Here is an 18,810-nt window from a genome sequence, read left to right on the forward strand (position 1 = left end):
AGAGTAACCTGCAGAGATTGGATTCCATCCATCATCAGGGTATACAGATAGCTTCTGGTACATTTCGCACTCAAAGTCTCTCAAAGTCTTTATGTTCAAGCAAATGAACCAGCTCTATCACTTCGAAAGAAACAGCTGTCTCTTTATGCCCTAAAGATAAAGTCTCTCCCAGATCATCCAACATGGACTAGTGCCTTTTCTCTGCTTTGGAAAGCTCATTATCACACACTTCAAACTGCTGTACATCCTTTTGGTATGAGTGTTAAAGAGACTGCCCAAGCTGTTGGTATGAATGTTGACAACACTGTCTACACTAAATATAACAGGATCCCTCCATGGCAGGTTTGCACTCCATCCTGCAACCTCTCACTCTGTCAGCTACAGAAGTCTCATACTCCTGTTCAGAGAAGATATTATTAATCGCAATTTGTTTTGAGATTATCTCTATAAAGATTGTTTTTTTTTTATTCCAAGTGTTATACACAAGGGTATTCAATTCCGATTGGTGCAATGACGTTTAATTGTTTCTTTTAGAATCTGGAAAATCACTGACTCAAGACCAAATACAAAAAAAAAATACACATTTAATAAAACTAAAACAATATTTACACTTTAAAAAAAAAAAAGTCACATAACTACAAAATACTGGATCCAAGGCTTTCTAAAATAAATCTACGCTTTGGAGATTTTTTAATCCAAAAATATTAAAATTATCCATTCTCTGATTCATTCAATTATTGGATTGTTTAACATATACTTAATCACGTTTACCAGACTAAACACCTTGTTTTCACAACAACAAAAATGTTCAAAGTCAGTTTCTTTGTTAGGGCTTTTTCCGAAAATATAAGCATTTCTTCTTCTTTTCCATGGTGATCCTTTCTTATTATCCTTATGTAGTATACAATATTATTCCTCACTGAAGTATAAATACTCTTCCCTCTTGCAGTTCAGTTTGACACACAATTTACTAATTTTGTACCAGGGAAAAAAATTTTCTTCTACTAGTTCAAAAACAACATATCTAAGTTAAGTCGCCCTTTCCAGTAGAAATAACGAATATATCTAGCGTCCTTAAGACAGATGAAACTTCCTAATTGGCATTTCCTCGAACATTCCTTTAGAACATAGACTGCAACATCTTTTATTTACTAATTACTTGTTGACAGTCTCAACTCCTCCGGTTTAAAGACTCACAGTTTTACTATTCCTTTTCAGAATCTAATATTAATATCCTTCTGACTGTCACAAAACTAAATAAACTTCATAAGAACAAAATTCCCTGGTCTGCATCCTTAAATTTCCATTAGCTCTCTCTTTTCAGTTACTTCGATACCGAACGTTCTCTGTTCTCTGAGAGCGGATACGCTAACCACTCAGCCAACCAGGCCAAAACATAAAGATATCTCTCATCAGCAAGAATCGAACGCAGGTCTTTTCCAATCATAGAGCTTAATGGTGGCCCTGCTTCCAATCGCGCTGTGGAGGCCATGTTGCCAAAGACAACTAGACGTGAAATAATTCCAGAAATTCTTTTCCCTTACTATTAATAGTATCATTTTTCTCCAAATTCTCTTCTCTGAGAGGACACAATACACCACTTATCATAAAGAACACTTCACCATCCCATTTACTCTTCCTTTCTTGCCAAAATATGCTATACCCTTCTACTCTTATTTGTCAGAAGTTTTTTTTTTCTGTCATTCAACCACGTTTCATTGATTCCAACTACCTTTGGACAGGCTGAGGCAATCAATACTACCAATTCATTCCCTTTATTTGTGATACTTCTGGCATTTGTATAGAGAAGCATTAATGCACTATCAATATTGTTATAGCTACTATTATTCCATCCAAACTCTAACTCTGCAATATTTTAGACAAATTCATATGACAAGTGCAAATTGAGTGATCGATATGGGGAGACCTGGAACTAGTAATATAAACTGGAAAGAAGAGATAGCATGCAGCACTAAGGAAACTAAATTTTTGGACTTCTTGAGGGGACAACTGTTTCTGGCAGCATGTGAGAAAGGTAAGAAGATCAAGAGTTTTAGATTGGGTCACTGCATCACAGAACCTGACTGTGACTGAGATGTCAGTTTTCCTCAGTTGGTGAGAGTGACTTAGGGAATCACCAGCCATGTAGAAGTATCAAGGCAGAAGGAATTTATGCAGAATTATAAGGCAGTAATTATCATAGACTTAGAAATCAGTTTGCAGAAGTACAATGTTTGAAAGAATTTGAAGGAAGGGAGGCAGTAGTGCCCTGGGAGATATTTAAGAAAAAAATTGTTGATAGCATGACAGATTACATACTTTGAGTGAAGATAAGGCAGTTTGGAGCAAGATTGATGATAGAGAAATTAAACAGGAAATGCAGATGAAAAAGAGATTATGGAAGACACATTGAGAATAGTCAAGAGGGATATAAAGCTCAGGATAGGAAAGTAATTAGTATTGTAAGGAGAGAACATTAGAATACGAGAGGAGACTACAACAATCCAGGGAGAAACACATGTAGTTTTTTTTATTATGTAGCAAGTAGGAGAAAAAATTAAAGTGGACAAACTACCTTGCTTGGAGGAGATGGGACTAAGATTTAATGCTGGTTGAAGTTCTCATTCAACTAGTATTAACATTCCAACTAGATCAAATACATAATGGGGTACTGTTACAGACCTATTGGATCAGTTGTTAGTGAAGAAGAAATGGATCATCATATAAAGACCATGGATGCAAAAAGAGTAAGTATAATCAGTACTTTAATTATCCAAACACTGATTGGGTTGCAATGAAATCTCATGAGAAGAATGAAACTGAATTTATTGAACTGTGCAAGACAACTTCCTCAAGCAGCAGCATGTGGCAGAAGAAATTTGAGGTGGAAGAGTGCTAGATTTCATTACTGTTAGAGGGCGTTTCAGTTAAAGACATAACTAATCTGCTGTCAGTTGGTCACGGTAATCATGCGGTACTTACTTGGGCAGTGCCTAAGTTTATGAATGTTCCATTCAGAAAAGGTTATGACATGCAAACTACAAAGAGGAAATTATGAACAACTGAAGAGTATGTTGGATAGGAAGAATTAAAAAATTACCTAAATGATGCAATATCGGAATGCATCTCTAGAGTTTGAAGAATCATCAGAGTATGTGTGAAATGGATGTGTAACATTATCAAACGAGATTTGTACGCAAAGGATGATGTGAAAGGAGTACCGTGTGTGCATAAGGATGATGACAGTTACAAATATTATAAGGAATAGACCAGAAGAGTCACAAATGTCGTACTGTGTCTGAGTACGAAAAGAAACTGGCTATGCAAGCTAAAGACAAGCCAAAAACAATTGTATCATTACGCTGCAAGTAAAAGAAAGAATGAATATGAAAGAGTAACTAATGAATGCAGATGGTGTGAGGGTATCAGATGCAGAAGAGGTTGTTCAACTAATGAATGCTCATTTTGCTAAAAGTTATCAACCTGTTGTATGTAACATTGTACTCACTCTTCACTAACTCTTAAATGGATGAAAAACTCAGGCGTATCAGAAGAAGGTATCACAGTTGTTGCACAAACTGAATAAGAATTCTGCAATAAGCACTGATGGGATATCAGCAGGGATGCTAAAATAGTGTTCAGCTGAACTGGCTATTCCTTTGACCAGACTATATAATTTGAGTCTCAGAACAGGGAAGATTTCACAGGAGTGGAAAGAATGTATGGTAATCTCATTCTGCAAGGATTGTGCAAAGACTAATGTATCCAACTATGGACCTATCAATATCTCTAGAGTGGTGGTGGTGAAGATTCAGAAAAAGTTGCAGAGGGATTACATCCAGAAATGGGTTAACAGAGAATTTCTACTTTGACTTTGCAATAAACAGCACGGGTTTACTAAACAACAGTCATGTGTGAACAACTTGCTCATCTTCTATAATAATGTTACTATTGAATTAGATAAAGGGAATGGATACACTATAATACTTTTCGATTTTGCTAAGGCTTTTGACAGAATACAGAATGGAAGCCTTGCATAAACTGAAGGATATAGGGCTGGATTATAAGATATTAGCATGGATATAAAGATAGATGACTGAATATGAAAAAGTAGTATATTGGGGATGTGATTCTAGTAAAGGTAAAGTCATGCACTTTGGTGTGATTAGATATCTAATGTTGTATTTTATGTTGGTGGGATTATGCTAGAAGAAATGTTCAGGCTAAGGATCTTAGAATTTTAGCAGATGAGAAGTTGAAGTTCAAGGACCATATATTAAAGATTGCAAGTACAACAGAGGACAACTGCAATGTGAAAATGAACTTTGACATGTAAAGATGAGGAAGTCATTTTGCCTCTTTACAACATCTTGATTAGACCACACTTGGACCATTGTGCTTAGGTCTGGCCTCCTGGTTTCCATGGTGATTCTGATACAGTGGAAGAGTGCAAAGGAAAGTGTTAATATCAGGTTTGTGGAATGCTGATTATAAAAACATACTGAGAATTTGTAGATCATAGACATCGGCAAGCAGAAGAAAGGGGGATGATATGATTGAGACTCACAAACTACTACTGAAACAGTCATACAGGATTTAAGTAGATGGAAATTTTCATTTTATGGAGGGTGGGAAAAGGATAAGAAGGCATCCTTCGAAGCTGAGAATGCCTGCCATGAAAAAGGGAGTGAGAGCTATATTTTTCTTTTACAGAGTGGTGCATGAAAGAGAAATGGATTGCCATTGGATGTTTTGTGTGCAAGCAGTATGAATGAGCATGACAGCTGGTGTGGGTAATATGTAGCCTAAATCAATGATCCCTGACTCTCTGGAGGTCTCTTAATAATAATTGCATTTTGGCAGCATTGGAGTTAACATGATTTCTCTCACTCCTATGAAACATCTTCCATAACCAGAGCCACTGGTTACGAAAGACCTTGCCTGGCTGGGATATTTCAGCATAGAAGAGAGAAAGAGGTGTACTATCATCAGCACTATAAGAGGGATTTGAGGTTTAGTGAGAGAAAGTCATGTCATAGGTGACAGTGCATAGTTTTTTGGGTTATTCCCAAAAAGCTCTGCACTGGTTAAGATTTTTCCACCAGAATTGGTGGAAAAATCTGAAGGTTGCAATCCACCATTACACATAGTGAATGACCAGAGAAGAAACTGGTCATCCAGCTGCAAAAGGTGTACTGAAAACCACTACTTCTGCTAGGCCTGCTCAAATGGCCTGGAAATGTCTAGAGGCCACACAGGTTTTGCCTTACCGCCATTTCACAATGATGGTGATGAATGGCAAGATCTGCAGTAGATCATAAGTCCATAATACTATTAATGATTAACTGGATGCTTCCAGATAGTATAGAAGTTGACTGTTGAGATGATTTCCTCAATTTTTCAGAGATAAGGCTAGTACAATAGGACAATAGCTTAACAAATGGGGTAAATATGGCTTGTTACCAATTTTAAAATTTTTTCTCATTCAGTTAGCATCTATCCTAAAAAGTATAGAAAGTGCTTTTTTTTCCTTTTTGTTTTTTTATTTAGGATAGCGCTAATAAAAAAAAAAAAAAAGCAAGTGAGAAAATCAAGTGCATCTAACATCCACCATGAAAGCCAAATGTTCATTTCCATCTCCAGTCTGTTTCCTGCTTTTCTTGACAGAAACTCAGATTCAACATCCTCAAGTGCTACTCATCTCAACTTTTCAATCATACACTTCAATTCATTTTGACTCAAAAGGTGGCACCTGTACATGTGGAACTCTGATACGCTATGCCAAACAGTATTGATCTCCTGATTGACCTTCCTAGACTGAAAATCACTCTACCCCCATTCTATCAAATTTATTTGCTATCTCACTCTCCTAATGTCACCAACTATTCCATAAATTTACACAAATCGTTCACACGTCTACTCAGAGATAAGCTAACACTAACCACTTGCCAAACACACTGAACCTCTTCCTTACTAGTGACCATATATCGTAACTTAGTACTGATGTCTTATCGCAAAGACAAACAGCAACTCAAACCCACATGAAATGCTATTATAAAAATGTTCAAATTGAGATATTGATGCAATTTCTACGCCTCATTCCCTTGATCGGGATATTGTTTCTAGCCTTCTCACCCAAATATGCAACTGAAATAATCCTCATTGGTATGGAAACATTTATTCCCCATTCCATTCTATAATAACCCTAATTAGGTCTTAGATCTCAAAAAGATGTAGCAAGTTGTACAAGTGAACATACAGTAACTGGATCTCATAGAAAACTCCATCTACCTATACTGCTCATGCCAAAGTAAAGAACAATGCAAGAAAACTATCAACTAATCTAAAACAAGTTTTGAAAGCAGCACTAGCCAGAGTTGTTTTCATACTGTTACAGTACAAATGCTCTGGCAATGAGACTAATGGAATGAAAGCATCAAGGCATCCGCTGCTTCCTATGCCACACCATTCAGGTGCAGATGACCCATGTTCTAGTCTGAGTGTCATGCTTAGAAGAGCAGCCACCATACTGCAATCTATTCAAACTCGTCATCTGACTGAATATAATTTCTTGGAAAGTTTAATTTAAAGAATATTTTTTAAAGTCCAAATGCACCAAACTAGTATCCTGTTCAAATAGTAGGTAACCCTTCAGCTTTATCACCTGTTATCATAACTGTTTAATCATTCTTGCATCTCTGTGTGTGTGTGTGTGTGTTTTTCCGATGGTCAAGGCAAATCTCATCCCATTACTCAACAAACCACCAACAGCATATCACCTCTCATCTTTCATGAGAAGGACATCAGAAAAATACTACCACCTTGACACTAAAGTCTCCTGGTCCAGATGGTGTCTCTCCCAGCTGTACAAAAAATTTGTGCCATCCTCTATGTATCATTACTAGGAAGTGATGGAGAAGGTCATCAACAGCTAGTTTATTCACCACATGAAGACCCATTAGTTAATACATAGTAACCAATATGAACAGCCTCTGTAGCTCAGTCAGTATAGCCCTTTGGACAGAAAGACCTGGGTTCAATTCCTGTCAGTGACGTGAGGAACTTTTATCTGGTCTCTTTCAAACTAAAGGTGAGTTAGCTGGTCTCATATAGAGGTAGGAAGTTTTTTCACCTGGAAACCCGGGTTTTTCGTCCACCAGAACAGGTAAACCAGCCCCATGAACACACGCTTTTACAGACATAGCAGGAATAAGGAATAACCAACCTATTCCATAGGATTTCGGTTCCGAATACCTGCATGGTAAAATATGTAGGTCTAGCGTGAGCATAAATTAGAAATTAGGACAGGAACCAATATGGATTGTGTCGTTTTACAATAGACCTCCTTGTTAACCTTACCAACCCCTGGATACAAGTCATGGAAAAATTTGGAATAATAAAAAAATTTTTTGTAAAACAGAGATCCTCTGCAAAACATTATTGCTGAGGATCTCTACTGAAAATAGTCCAACACGAAACTTAATTTTTAAGCCAAAACTTCTCGTACTGCCAATGTCTGGGACATAAAAAAAACAACAATATATCAGCATAAAGCACTAACTCTGCAGGTTATTCTTAGATTGAATATTAAAAATTTATTTGGTGACCGAAAAAAAAAAAAAGCATATGGTCAAACACATTCATATAGTGAACTCTCTTGATTTGAATGTTGCATAAATAGCAAACTCAGTTCACCACTCTTTCAATTGATCAAATTGTTACATGACTCCTAGAACAGCACTACCTACCTATCATACATAGTTAAACATATCCCCACTTAAGTGGCAAGCAAATTAATTAACCAACAATCAGATATCGAAGAACCCATTATATATTTAATGTTTGTAAGTCATATTAGTAAAAAAAGACATATCAGTGATATCGAGCCTTTAATGAGTATTTTCATAACATCTAACAAAATGTGGCAATATAACGTCTTTAGAGATTGCCCAATTTTTATGCGCGTTCCATACATTACCATTTTTTTTTTTTTTTTTTTTGTAATCTATACTAGTATTCATAAATTAAGGAACAAAGAGATAAATAAGATTAACTCAAAACCTGAATGATGAATTTTTATGCAATTCATGAAAAGCAATATGATATGAGATGCAAGAGAAACACCTACAAAAATCATAAATAAATAGTTTAATTCAGTAACAAATGGGTACATGAAGACAATGATCAGAAATAACAGGTCAACATGAGATTGTCAAAGTGCCTCAATAAGGAATGCGATCATCCTTCACAGCAATACAGAGCTAAGAATGATTTTTATCCTGTTTATAATGATATCCAGGAGTTCAGCTGGTAATAACAACAATTGCTCCTGGAAAGCTCTCCTAAGTCCCTCAAGGTTTAGGGAAGGGAGGATGGGTTGAGAACAGCAACACATTTACCTAGCGCATCCCAGACATGCTCGAAAGAATTACAGTCAAGAGACTTGGCTGACCACTCCATATGTACAACAGTCTCTTGTTGAAGATACTAGTCCACCAGCTTCACTCGATGAGGACGAGCACTGTAATCTTTGTAGAATAACTGTCTCCCCTATTTCATCCACATATGGATGGACATTGGGATCCAGAACCATGTCTATAAGTTGCAGCATTCATGGTTATGCTAGGAAGTTCTGTACAGGTCAGTACATTCCCCCAATGAAATGACTCCCCAAACTATCACACTACCTCCACCATTAGTGTCCCTTTCACAGATATTAAAGGGATAACAACATGTCCCTGGTTCTCTCCAAACAAGGGAATACCTGGTATCGCTTTGTAAAGCAAATCAGGAATAGTCTGTAACCAATACTGACTTCCATCAATTGACTGGCCTATTTCAAACGTTCTCTCCTGTAGTGTAGGAATAGGAGCATGCAGACCACCTCATTAAGCAGATACCAATGTTCCTGTAGCCAACACAAGGTCCGATCATAACTGATTTGGGGTAGAATTCCAGTTTTGGCAAGCAGATAATTAATAATATGGGTCTCACTGCAGTTGTAGATAGTGACCTTCCTTCACTAGATCTTTGGAATTGTGACTTTTTGAATGACTACTCTCATGCAACCCTCTGGCTAGCTCTGCCTGACTTTGGCCAGCCTCGAGTCTCATAATGACTTGCCACCTGAATTTATCAGTTAAATGATGTCTTAAAGCTAAAACAAAATATTTTTCTATCAGGAAATGTCTCTCACCCCACACATGAAATTGTAAAGCACTCCAAACATCCACTTTTCTGCCATGGTTCATTCACACATATCACTGACAGCAACACTCATCTGCATATGATAACCAGACTCAGTCATTTTTTACATAAGATACCTGACTTTCATATGTCCCCCTCATCCCACCCTCGAGGTATTGCAATAATTCTCTTTGGTCCTTAATTATGGAAACCAGGGTATTCATAAATTTCATACCACAAACATTGCTTTGTCTATTTACCAATTAATATGATACACAATTTTATCTTAAGCCCAAACTGAAGCCTGTGAAGGCTCTCTTGCAATGACTAATTAAAAATAGAATTTAAAAAAAAATTATGAACTGACATACATCAATAAAGCTGTTTTCTGAATCATATCTTGTTCTTCTGGATGGCTTTGCTGGTTTACAAAATGATAGCAAAATATCATTAATTTCTTCATCACTGTTGTCATCCTTTATAATACAATGATCAAAATTTAAACTTTCGGATTCAATAGTTTTGCCAAAATGATCACATAACTGCAAAGGACTTGGTGGTGAACTGCTTACTGAACCAGAAGAGTAGAAAGGCTTAGGTGAACATGTTTTTTCACATTCAGATGGATTGATCAAACCAATTTCTGTACTTCGTACCTGTGTCATAGAAGAAAGCTGTATGCAGAAAATAAAAACGATACATATTATGAAAATGAAAAAAAATTATAACATTTATAAAACTCACCAAGCATAAAGAAATTCTCTTTTATTTTTATTTTAAATTATCAAGTAATTTAAGAGTTAATTGGTCACATGAATGCAAGAATTGTACAATTAAGATTAAATTAGATAAAATTTGAATTCTTTATCAGCACTGCACATGTGTTGTGTGTGGGTAAGAGAGAAAGAAGAAATCCATAGATGTGTTGCTTGAACACAAAGACTTCCCCAAAGACTACAACCAGTCTTTAGGGAAAACATATGAGAAAGGGTGTTGCAAAGACAATAGGCAGATGGAATGAAAGAAGAGAAAGAGAAGCTGGTTTATTAAGTTGGAAATGGGCAGTAAGTGTATGTTGATTGGCAACTTCTTTTGTTATTAATGTCTTAGAAGAAAGAGAAGGAATCATGGTGACCAGTACTACAAAACAATGTCAATGAAAGTACCTGTATTATAGAAGCTATATGTAAGAAAGCAAATACGCAGGTGGTCTGAAAAGTTCTTGGCCTAACAATGAAAAAACGAATTTATAATTTTCAAAATTATTTTTATTTTTCAACATAATCTCTCTTAAGACTAATACATTTATTCCAGCGTTACTCCAGCACCGTTATCCCATCCCTGTAGTGGTTCTCAATAAGATGTGCAAAATACTGCTCTACAGCTGCAATCACCTCTTGATTTGAAAATGATGACCAGCGAGGAAGTGTTTTAGTTTTGGAAAGAGATAGAAGTCAGAGTGAGCAAATCTGGGGAATAGGATGGATGTTCCAACAATTCATAGTGCAGATCCCTAAATTTTTCCATTGCCAAAACATCTTTGTGGGCAGGTGCATTGTCCTGATGAAAGATTTTTTTTTTTTCCTTCTGCAAACCGGGTCTTGTCTCATGAATTTTTTCGTCTAGTCTAGCTAAAAGATCAGAATAATATTCCCCAGTTACTGTTTTATCCTTTTCAAGATAATTAATAAACAAATTAATTTGTTCATTAATTATTTTGATCCCTATTTTGACTGTTGTATGGATTCTGGTGTGTAATGGTGAATCCAAGTCTCATCCATAGTAATTGACGCAAATCAGTTTTATTCTTGTTAAAATGCTCCAAGCACTGTTCAGAGATTTTCATGCGAGTGTGTTTTTGATCTACTGTGAGCAAGCGCGGCACCCATCTTGTGCAAAGCTTTTTCATTTGCAATTCTTCATTCAAAATATATCCTACACCCTCTTTTTGAAATGCCTATAGTATCAACAATTTCATTCACTTTGACTCACCGGTCATCCAATATCATATCGTGCACTTGATCAACAATTTCTGGTGTTGTTACACTTTTTGGATGTTCTTCACGTGGATCATCTTCAAGGCTGGAAGAGCCACATTTAAACTCATCAGCCCATTTCTTAATTGTTGAAAATGAAGGAGAAGAGTGCTCATAAACTTTTATGAACTTCGAATGAATTTCTTTTGGCGTTAAACCTTCTTTTACAAAGAATTTTATAACCACATGATACTCAATTTTATCCATTTCAAGGGATGAGAGAGTGATGTTTGGTACACCAAACATCACTCTCTCATAGATATTTGCTTTCTTCCATATAGATCTGAGAGATGAGTCACTGATTAATCGGGTTTTCAGGTTGGAGGTTTAATAGGATATTTACAGCACTAGGAAAGGATTAAAAACTAATTTTAATGCTTCCAATATTTCATCTCAGTCACTGAGACATCTTCAGGGATTACAAATAATTCTGAACACACACACACACAAACACAACGCAATATGTGATCGCGTGTTACAAGATTTCTAGAAGAAACGAGATGTCGTGAGAGTGAGGGAGTAAGTAAAAGAGCGGTGAGTAATGAAACTGGGAGAGTCATGCTGAATAGCGTAGAAAATGAGGCCGTGAGTGATGCTTGTTTGGACTTGAATGAAGATATAAGTGGTAAAATATATGGTGATTCTATGATTAACGGTATGGAGAGTGGCATGCATGAGGAGTGCTTTGCTGGTGGAACAATAGAGAGAGTGGCTTTAGCAATAAAGAGAGGGCATGATGCAGAAAAGATGATAGTTATGGTGGGTACAAATGACCTGAGTGGCAGTATAAATCGGGTAGCAAAAGATTTAAGAACATTGTTAGATATCGTGAAGAAGAAAAGTGTCAACGGGAGGATAGTGTGTGTGCTGCATCGTTTTGACAATTATGAGTTAAGTAGACGAGCGATGATAATGAATAATATGATTGTAAGAATGTACAAAAAAAAAAAAAAAAGAGGTCTGGAATGTATTTGAAGGGAAATGGCAGCTGTATGCAAGAGTGGGTTGCATCTAAACATGGAAGGTCATAAGCGATTGAAGAATTAACTGTTTTCTGAACAAGTTGAAATAACTGAGCAGGGAAACTAAAATTGAAAAGGTTGAGTGTAGGAGGGAGAAACTTAAGCACTGACTGTATATTTGTTGATCCTTATTCGCAAAATAAATTGCAGAATAGAGTGGATAAAAATCAGCATGGGACCACTGAAATTAGTGACATTATATCAGTTCTAAAGCTGGTACAAGAAATAAAGGGAATCTGCAATTTTTGTATACTAATGCAAGAAGTATTCAAAATAAGAGGAAGAATTTTTGACATTAGTCAGTGCAATCTCACCAAAAGTTGTAGGCATTAGTGAAACTTGGTTGTCAGCAGATGTGGTCGCTGGAATTGCATGTGATGGGTACAGTATTTTCAGGGAGGATAGAGAAGATAGAACGGAGGGAGGAGTACTGTTGAGATAGTTGATGAGTTGCAGCCAAAGAAAGTAGTATATCAAGATGATAGACATGTGAATGATAGTTCATTTGAGGCGGTCTGGTGTGAAATAGTGACCAATGCAACCAAATATACAGTTGGTTGCTGCTATAAGCCAGGGGGGTGATATTGAATTCATGCATCAGCAAATTAGTGCAATGAGTGCAGGGTTAATGATTATTATGGGGGATTTTAATTATAGTGATATCAATTGGAAGGAGGAAATATAGCGTGGCAAAAAGGAAATGGAATTCATGCATCTTCTACGAGATATTACTCGAAACAGCACACAACTGAAGGGACACGTCGTTTGAGAGTGCTGGACCTGGTCAGTGGTTCAGAGGATATATATGCATAAGTAATGTGTCTTCGTTACCTCCAACTGGTGAGAGCGATCATGTGGTATTGACTTGGGAGGTTGGAAAATTTGTGGATTTCTCTCTTAAGAAGGGATATATACGGAACTACAGGTTAGGCAATTATAACAAGCTTTGGAGTGAGCTTACAGCCATCCCATGGCAGAACATATTGCAGGGGAAAGATGTTAGCAGTGCATGGGATAAAATCAGCGAATATCTGAGGAAGGCAATATCAGAATGTGTCCCCATGGTCAGGAAGACAAAGAAAATACACATTAGATGGATGAGTAGTAGTATCAAGCTTGATCTGCAAAAAAAGAAAATGTTATGAAGAATTTACAAGGAGAAAGGTGATCAGTACACCCATGAGCAGTACAAGACTCTAGCTAGGAAGAGTACCAGCATAGTAAGAAAAAGCTAAATCAGATTATAAGAAGACTTTAGCTAAGGAGAACAAGGGCAATCCCAAAGAGTTCTTCCGCTATGTGGCAAGTAAGAGGAAGAATGACTTCGGAAAGATAACTTTAGTGGGTGTTGATGGTATTGAGGTGACAAATTCAGATGTAATAGTAGAGTTACTGAGTGATCACTTTTCAAAAGTCTATCACCGAAGTGAGAATGTCTCTGTACCCGTAGCAATAACTAATGTGAGAATTGAAGTTAAGAAATCAGAGGTACTTATTATATTGCAAAATTTAAATGCAAACACTGCTGTAGGTTTAGATGGAATATCAGCTCAGGTGTTGCGTGAATGTGCAAAGGAATTGTCATCGCCTCCTACTTGGTTATTTAACTTAAGTTTGAACTCTGGTATGGTCCTAGAGAGTGGAAGGAAGGCAAAGTAGTCAATTTGCATAAAGGTGGCTCTAAAACTGCGGTAGTAAATTACAGACCAATCACCATCTCGGGAGTGGTAGTAAAAGTATTGGAAAAGTTGGTTAAAGACAAAATTCAAGAATGGGTGGATCAGGATATGATACTCTATAGGCCCCAACATGGTTTTGTTAAAGGTCGATCCTGTCTTAGCAATTTATTAACTTTTTATAATAGAATGACATCTGCGTGAGATAAAACGAAATGGCTACACAGTGGTACTTCTGGATTTTGCTAAGGCTTTTGACAGGATACCCCATGGAATATTGTTGCGCAAATTGGAGCAGATGGGGATGGATACTAAACTGGTGATATGGATAAGAGAATGGCTCAGGAAGAGATACCAGAAGGTAGTGTATGGAGGAGCAGAGTCAAGGATGAGGCAGGTGACCAGTGGTGTGCTCAGGGCTCTGTGCTTGGGCCATTGTTGTTTAATTTGTACATAAATGATATAGGAAATGGCTTAAAGGGAGATATTCAGTTGTTTGCTGATGATGCAAAGTTGGGTAGCGCAATAAAAAATCAAGCTGATGTTGAGAGTTTGCAGGATGATTTAAATAAGCTGGCAAAATGGGCAAAAGGTAATGGATGTCAGTTCAATGTGGAAAAGTGTAAAGTTATGCATTTATGCATTCCCACTGATGAGACCTCAGTAAGGGTTGAAACTGCTCTGGATAGTGACCATTCCCACAGTGCATAACATTATACATATACATAAGGATATGTGCTTTGCATTATGGTATACTATGGTAAGTGATGTGAAGTCATTAGCCGCTATATACGAGTTGCCCAGTTGTGAAGTTACTTCACATGCAAACTTTGGTCACACTTAGATAAAGGATTAAACCAATAATATAATTTCTTGGCATCTTTAATTTATAGACAGGAACAGAGTGTTTGATAAACACTAGGTAAGGATGCAGGTGATAAGAAATAAATAAATTTGGGGCTGATTTGAAGGTGGTATACAGATTTATATTTATAGCAAGTCCGTGCTATGTGGATTCTTTTAACATCAGAATATAAAGGGTATGTGGATTCTTTTAACATCAGAATGCAATCTTGCAGAGGGATGATAACTATCAATTATTTTCTGTATTGTGGTTTTGTTATATCCATTAAGTGACAGATGATCTATTTCATTATATCCTGCCTTTACAGGCAGAATATAATGAAATGGATCATCACATGACTTCTGCATCGCTTCTTGTAAATGGAAAATTCAATATTCCCAGCAGAGTTGCAATGTATTAGAGTATCTAGAAAGGTAAGACTGTCGTTGCAAACTACTTTCACTCAAACAGAACTAGTTCAGTTTCTGGACATAATTAACTCCTTATACATTAGCATAAGTTCACTATTGAGCATGAATCTAACAAGTGTTTCCTTTCTGGATACTCTAATAAATCCTAAAAAGTGTGCCAAATAGCTGAAATGCTTTATTTGCTCTATAAGATATTCATTCAGGGTGCAGTTGATGTCTTCAATGTTCGTGCTAATTTTTCATAGTCTTTGCCTTTTTTATTGATTTTCATATAAAATTTATTCATCATTATCATTTATGTAAGAGAAGTATCATTCATGTAAGAAAAGGAAAATATATACAGAAATATTCATATAACAAACTAATGGAGATAGCAGAGCTGCTCTGTTTTGCATATATATGTTGCAGTCTAGGCACTGATAGTAAATCGATTCATGCTTTCTTTTTAAGTTTTTTTAAAGAAAGTCTTGTCAAGAGTGATAAGGCAATGTTCCAGACATGTGCTCTTAAAGGAACAGCATGAATTTACTAAAGGAAGGTCATGTTTTAGCATTTCATAACAATTACGGCTGAGTTGGATAAGGGGAATGGATACACTATGATAATGTTGGATTTTTCTAAGGCATTGATAGGATACCATACGAAAGGCTGTTGCATAAACTGGAGAATATGGGATTGGAATATAAAATCTTGACTTGGATCAAGGAATGGTTGACAGACAGATAACAAAAAGTGGTATACAATGGGTGTGAATCTGCCAAATTTAAGGTGACCAGTGGTGTACCTCAGGATTCAGTCCTTGGGTCATTATTGTTCAATCTATACATTAATGACATCAGGAAGGATCTAACATCAGATGTGCAATTGTTTGCCGATGATGCAAAGATAGGCAGGGCAATCAGGCATGCTATTGATATTTAGCAATTACAAAATAATTTGAATAGACTGGAAATTTGGGCAAACGAAAATGACTATCAGTTTAATGTTAGTAAGTGTAAGGTTAAGTACTTTGGCATGATTAATTCCAGCAGCATATTATATTAGCGGGGTTATGCTACAAGAAACTGAAGAGGCATGGGATCTTGGTGTATTAATGGATAAGAATTTAAAGTTCAAAGGTCACATAGCAAAAGTTGCAAATACAACTCAGAATATAATTGCTATGTTGAAATGAACCTTGACATGTAAGGATAAGCAGGTCATTTTGCCTCTTTAAAAGGCTTTGATAAGACCACATATGGATTACCATGTGCAGATTTGGTCTCCTGGGCTCCAAGGGGATAAAGAAGCTGTAGAAAGGGTGGAAAGAAGAAGAATTACAAAGATTATATCTGGATTATGGGATTTAGATTATGAGAACAGATTGTATGTGGACTGTAGACGCTGGGTTAACAGGAGAAAGAGGGGTGGTATAACAGAGATCTATAAACTTTTGAATGGGTATTATAGGATATCAACTGGTAAAATTTTTCATTATATGGAAGGTGGAGAGAGAACACTGAGAGCAGCGAGTGAGTGGAATAATTTGCCCTTAGGGGTAGTGAGTGCATCTAGTGTGCATGAATTTAAGGGAAGGTATGACAGCTGGTTTGCGTGATTTATAGCCTCTTTCGATGAGTCCTTGACTCCCAGGAGGTCTCAGATAATAATATAAAAAAAGGTTCTTGGACTATTTAAAGGAATAAAAGCACAGAAGACAGAAAAATGGCTGGAAGAGGATGGCCAGAAGTTTGTGCATCGATATAACCTTTGCAGCGAAGTATGTATCCAATAGAAACAGAAATCAATCTTTATTTTCCTGATATCTGGTCTGCAGTTGGCACTGGCACTTCAAAGCATTCCTACATCACTAGATTTTGAGCCCATCAGCTTTGCTTCACGTGTAGTAGTAGTTTTATCCCAGTGGCAGGTACTGAAACAACCAAAGTACTTATATATTTGTCTCAAGTTCTTCAGCCCTTAACTCGAGACTCACTGCTATGTTTTATTTTGGTGCGAGTCTTGAAGGAAATCACCATAAGGGGATACAGTAGGAATTTATAGGAATTTCGATAATTCCAAAGTTCATTTGGCTGGAAAGACTTTGTATACTGTCTAGGACACAAATAATTGTAAGGGCTTTACAAATGAGGATGAGTTAGTCTCACAAGGATGTGGCAGGGTTTTCCTTTGTAGAAACTCAGGTTTCTGCCTTGTGGCATTGGAAGCATTATGTCCAACATTATAGAACCAATGACATCACCTTGTGAAGTAAATGGTTCCATAATGCTGGACTATCAGAAAGAAAGACTTCTACAAGGATATGCTGAAAAGTTGTGATAATCACCATGAAAGAATTAGCAAAAATATTATTAGCAAAAAAAATTAGCAAAAACCAATCCTCAGCTGCAGATATTACTTCATCTGTAGTAATTTTGTCCCTTTCAAGTGCATCTTTAAATTTTGGAATAGGAAATGGTCAGATAGGGCCAGATCTGGCAAATACAGTAGGTGAGGTAGACATTGAAAGTCCAAGTTGTGTATTGTGTGCTGGGTTTTATGAGCAGTGCGAGCAGATGTGTTGATCTGCAAAAGCAACATGCCTCTGCTCAGTTTCCTCGTGGTTTTTTTTCCTTCAGAGCTGTTGAGTAAGCTGCTGCTATAACAGTTTCACCTTTTTTTGAGGCACTTGGTAAGGATTACACCATCTATATCCCAAAAGACAATGGCAGAAATCTTCCTTGCTGACATTTGGGTTTGGAACTTCTTTGGCATGGAGAAACTTTGTGTCTTCACCAGTAGCGGCAGGTGAAAATTTTAAGTGGGGGTGCTTTAAATAAAAAATAAAATAAAAAATAAAAAACTAAAAAATTATTTTTTCCTAATCAGCAACCAATTTATTAATAAATAAATCTACATATTAAAAAATTGCTTTATTAAAAATATTTCACCCTCACCACAAACAAACACCAATAATAAGTTTCGTATCTCACAGAGATAACGCGGAAGCATATGATACTCTGCCCAACCAAGCAGTGTTGGAATGACCTTGTAACGTACAATCACAAGCGCAAACGATTATCGGCGAGCCTGGCTGCATTTCGCCAAACGCAATAATTCTCACACTGCGTTAGATCTCACAGTGCATTTGTTTCATGTAACGATAATTGAAAAAAATAATTCTTTTCATATTTTCAACAGTGACACTTGTCATAATACAGCCTTGTATCTATAATAAATAAATAATTAATTATATGTTGTTTTAACAGAATAAAATAAGATTTGCAAAAAATAGTTCACCCTCACCACGCACCAATAATAAACATTTTGTATCTCACAGAAATAACTGAGAATTTGATAATTCTGACACTGCGTTAGATTGCAGTGTATTTGTTTCGTAATCTAAAGTGTTAATCGAGCAATTCCAATTATTCAATCACTGTCAAAACATAAGCTGTAACCTTTAACATGTTGTATTGCATTTATGTAATGTTGTAAGCATTGTTATTATTTATAAACACAAACAAAATTTAAATTTTTCATTTTTTCCTTGGGGGTGCTGCAGTGTCGGCAGTGCTTATGTATGGGCCACTCCTGGTCTTCACTCCACTGACTGTTGTTTCGTCTCTGGTTCAT

At 36.5% G+C, this 18,810-nt stretch overlaps 1 protein-coding gene across 5 annotated transcripts in view; it reads right to left on the reverse strand.

Annotated features, from left to right (window-relative positions):
- Positions 1–18,810, reverse strand: part of LOC150102853 (eukaryotic elongation factor 2 kinase-like) — a 389,384-nt gene that overhangs the window by 173,643 nt on the left and 196,931 nt on the right. For all 5 annotated transcript variants that reach the window (XM_090397538.1, XM_090397535.1, XM_090397537.1 and 2 more), the window contains one exon: positions 9,558–9,860. In XM_090397538.1, coding sequence (XP_090253664.1) covers positions 9,558–9,860 — 303 coding nt within the window. The remainder of the gene's footprint in view (positions 1–9,557; positions 9,861–18,810) is intronic.

The sequence above is a fragment of the Typopeltis vanoorti genome, chromosome 9 (genome assembly GCF_054136105.1).
Source record: "Typopeltis vanoorti isolate ZY-2024b chromosome 9, IOZ_Tvanoo_1.0, whole genome shotgun sequence".
Classification (NCBI taxonomy): Eukaryota; Metazoa; Arthropoda; class Arachnida; order Uropygi; family Thelyphonidae; genus Typopeltis; species Typopeltis vanoorti.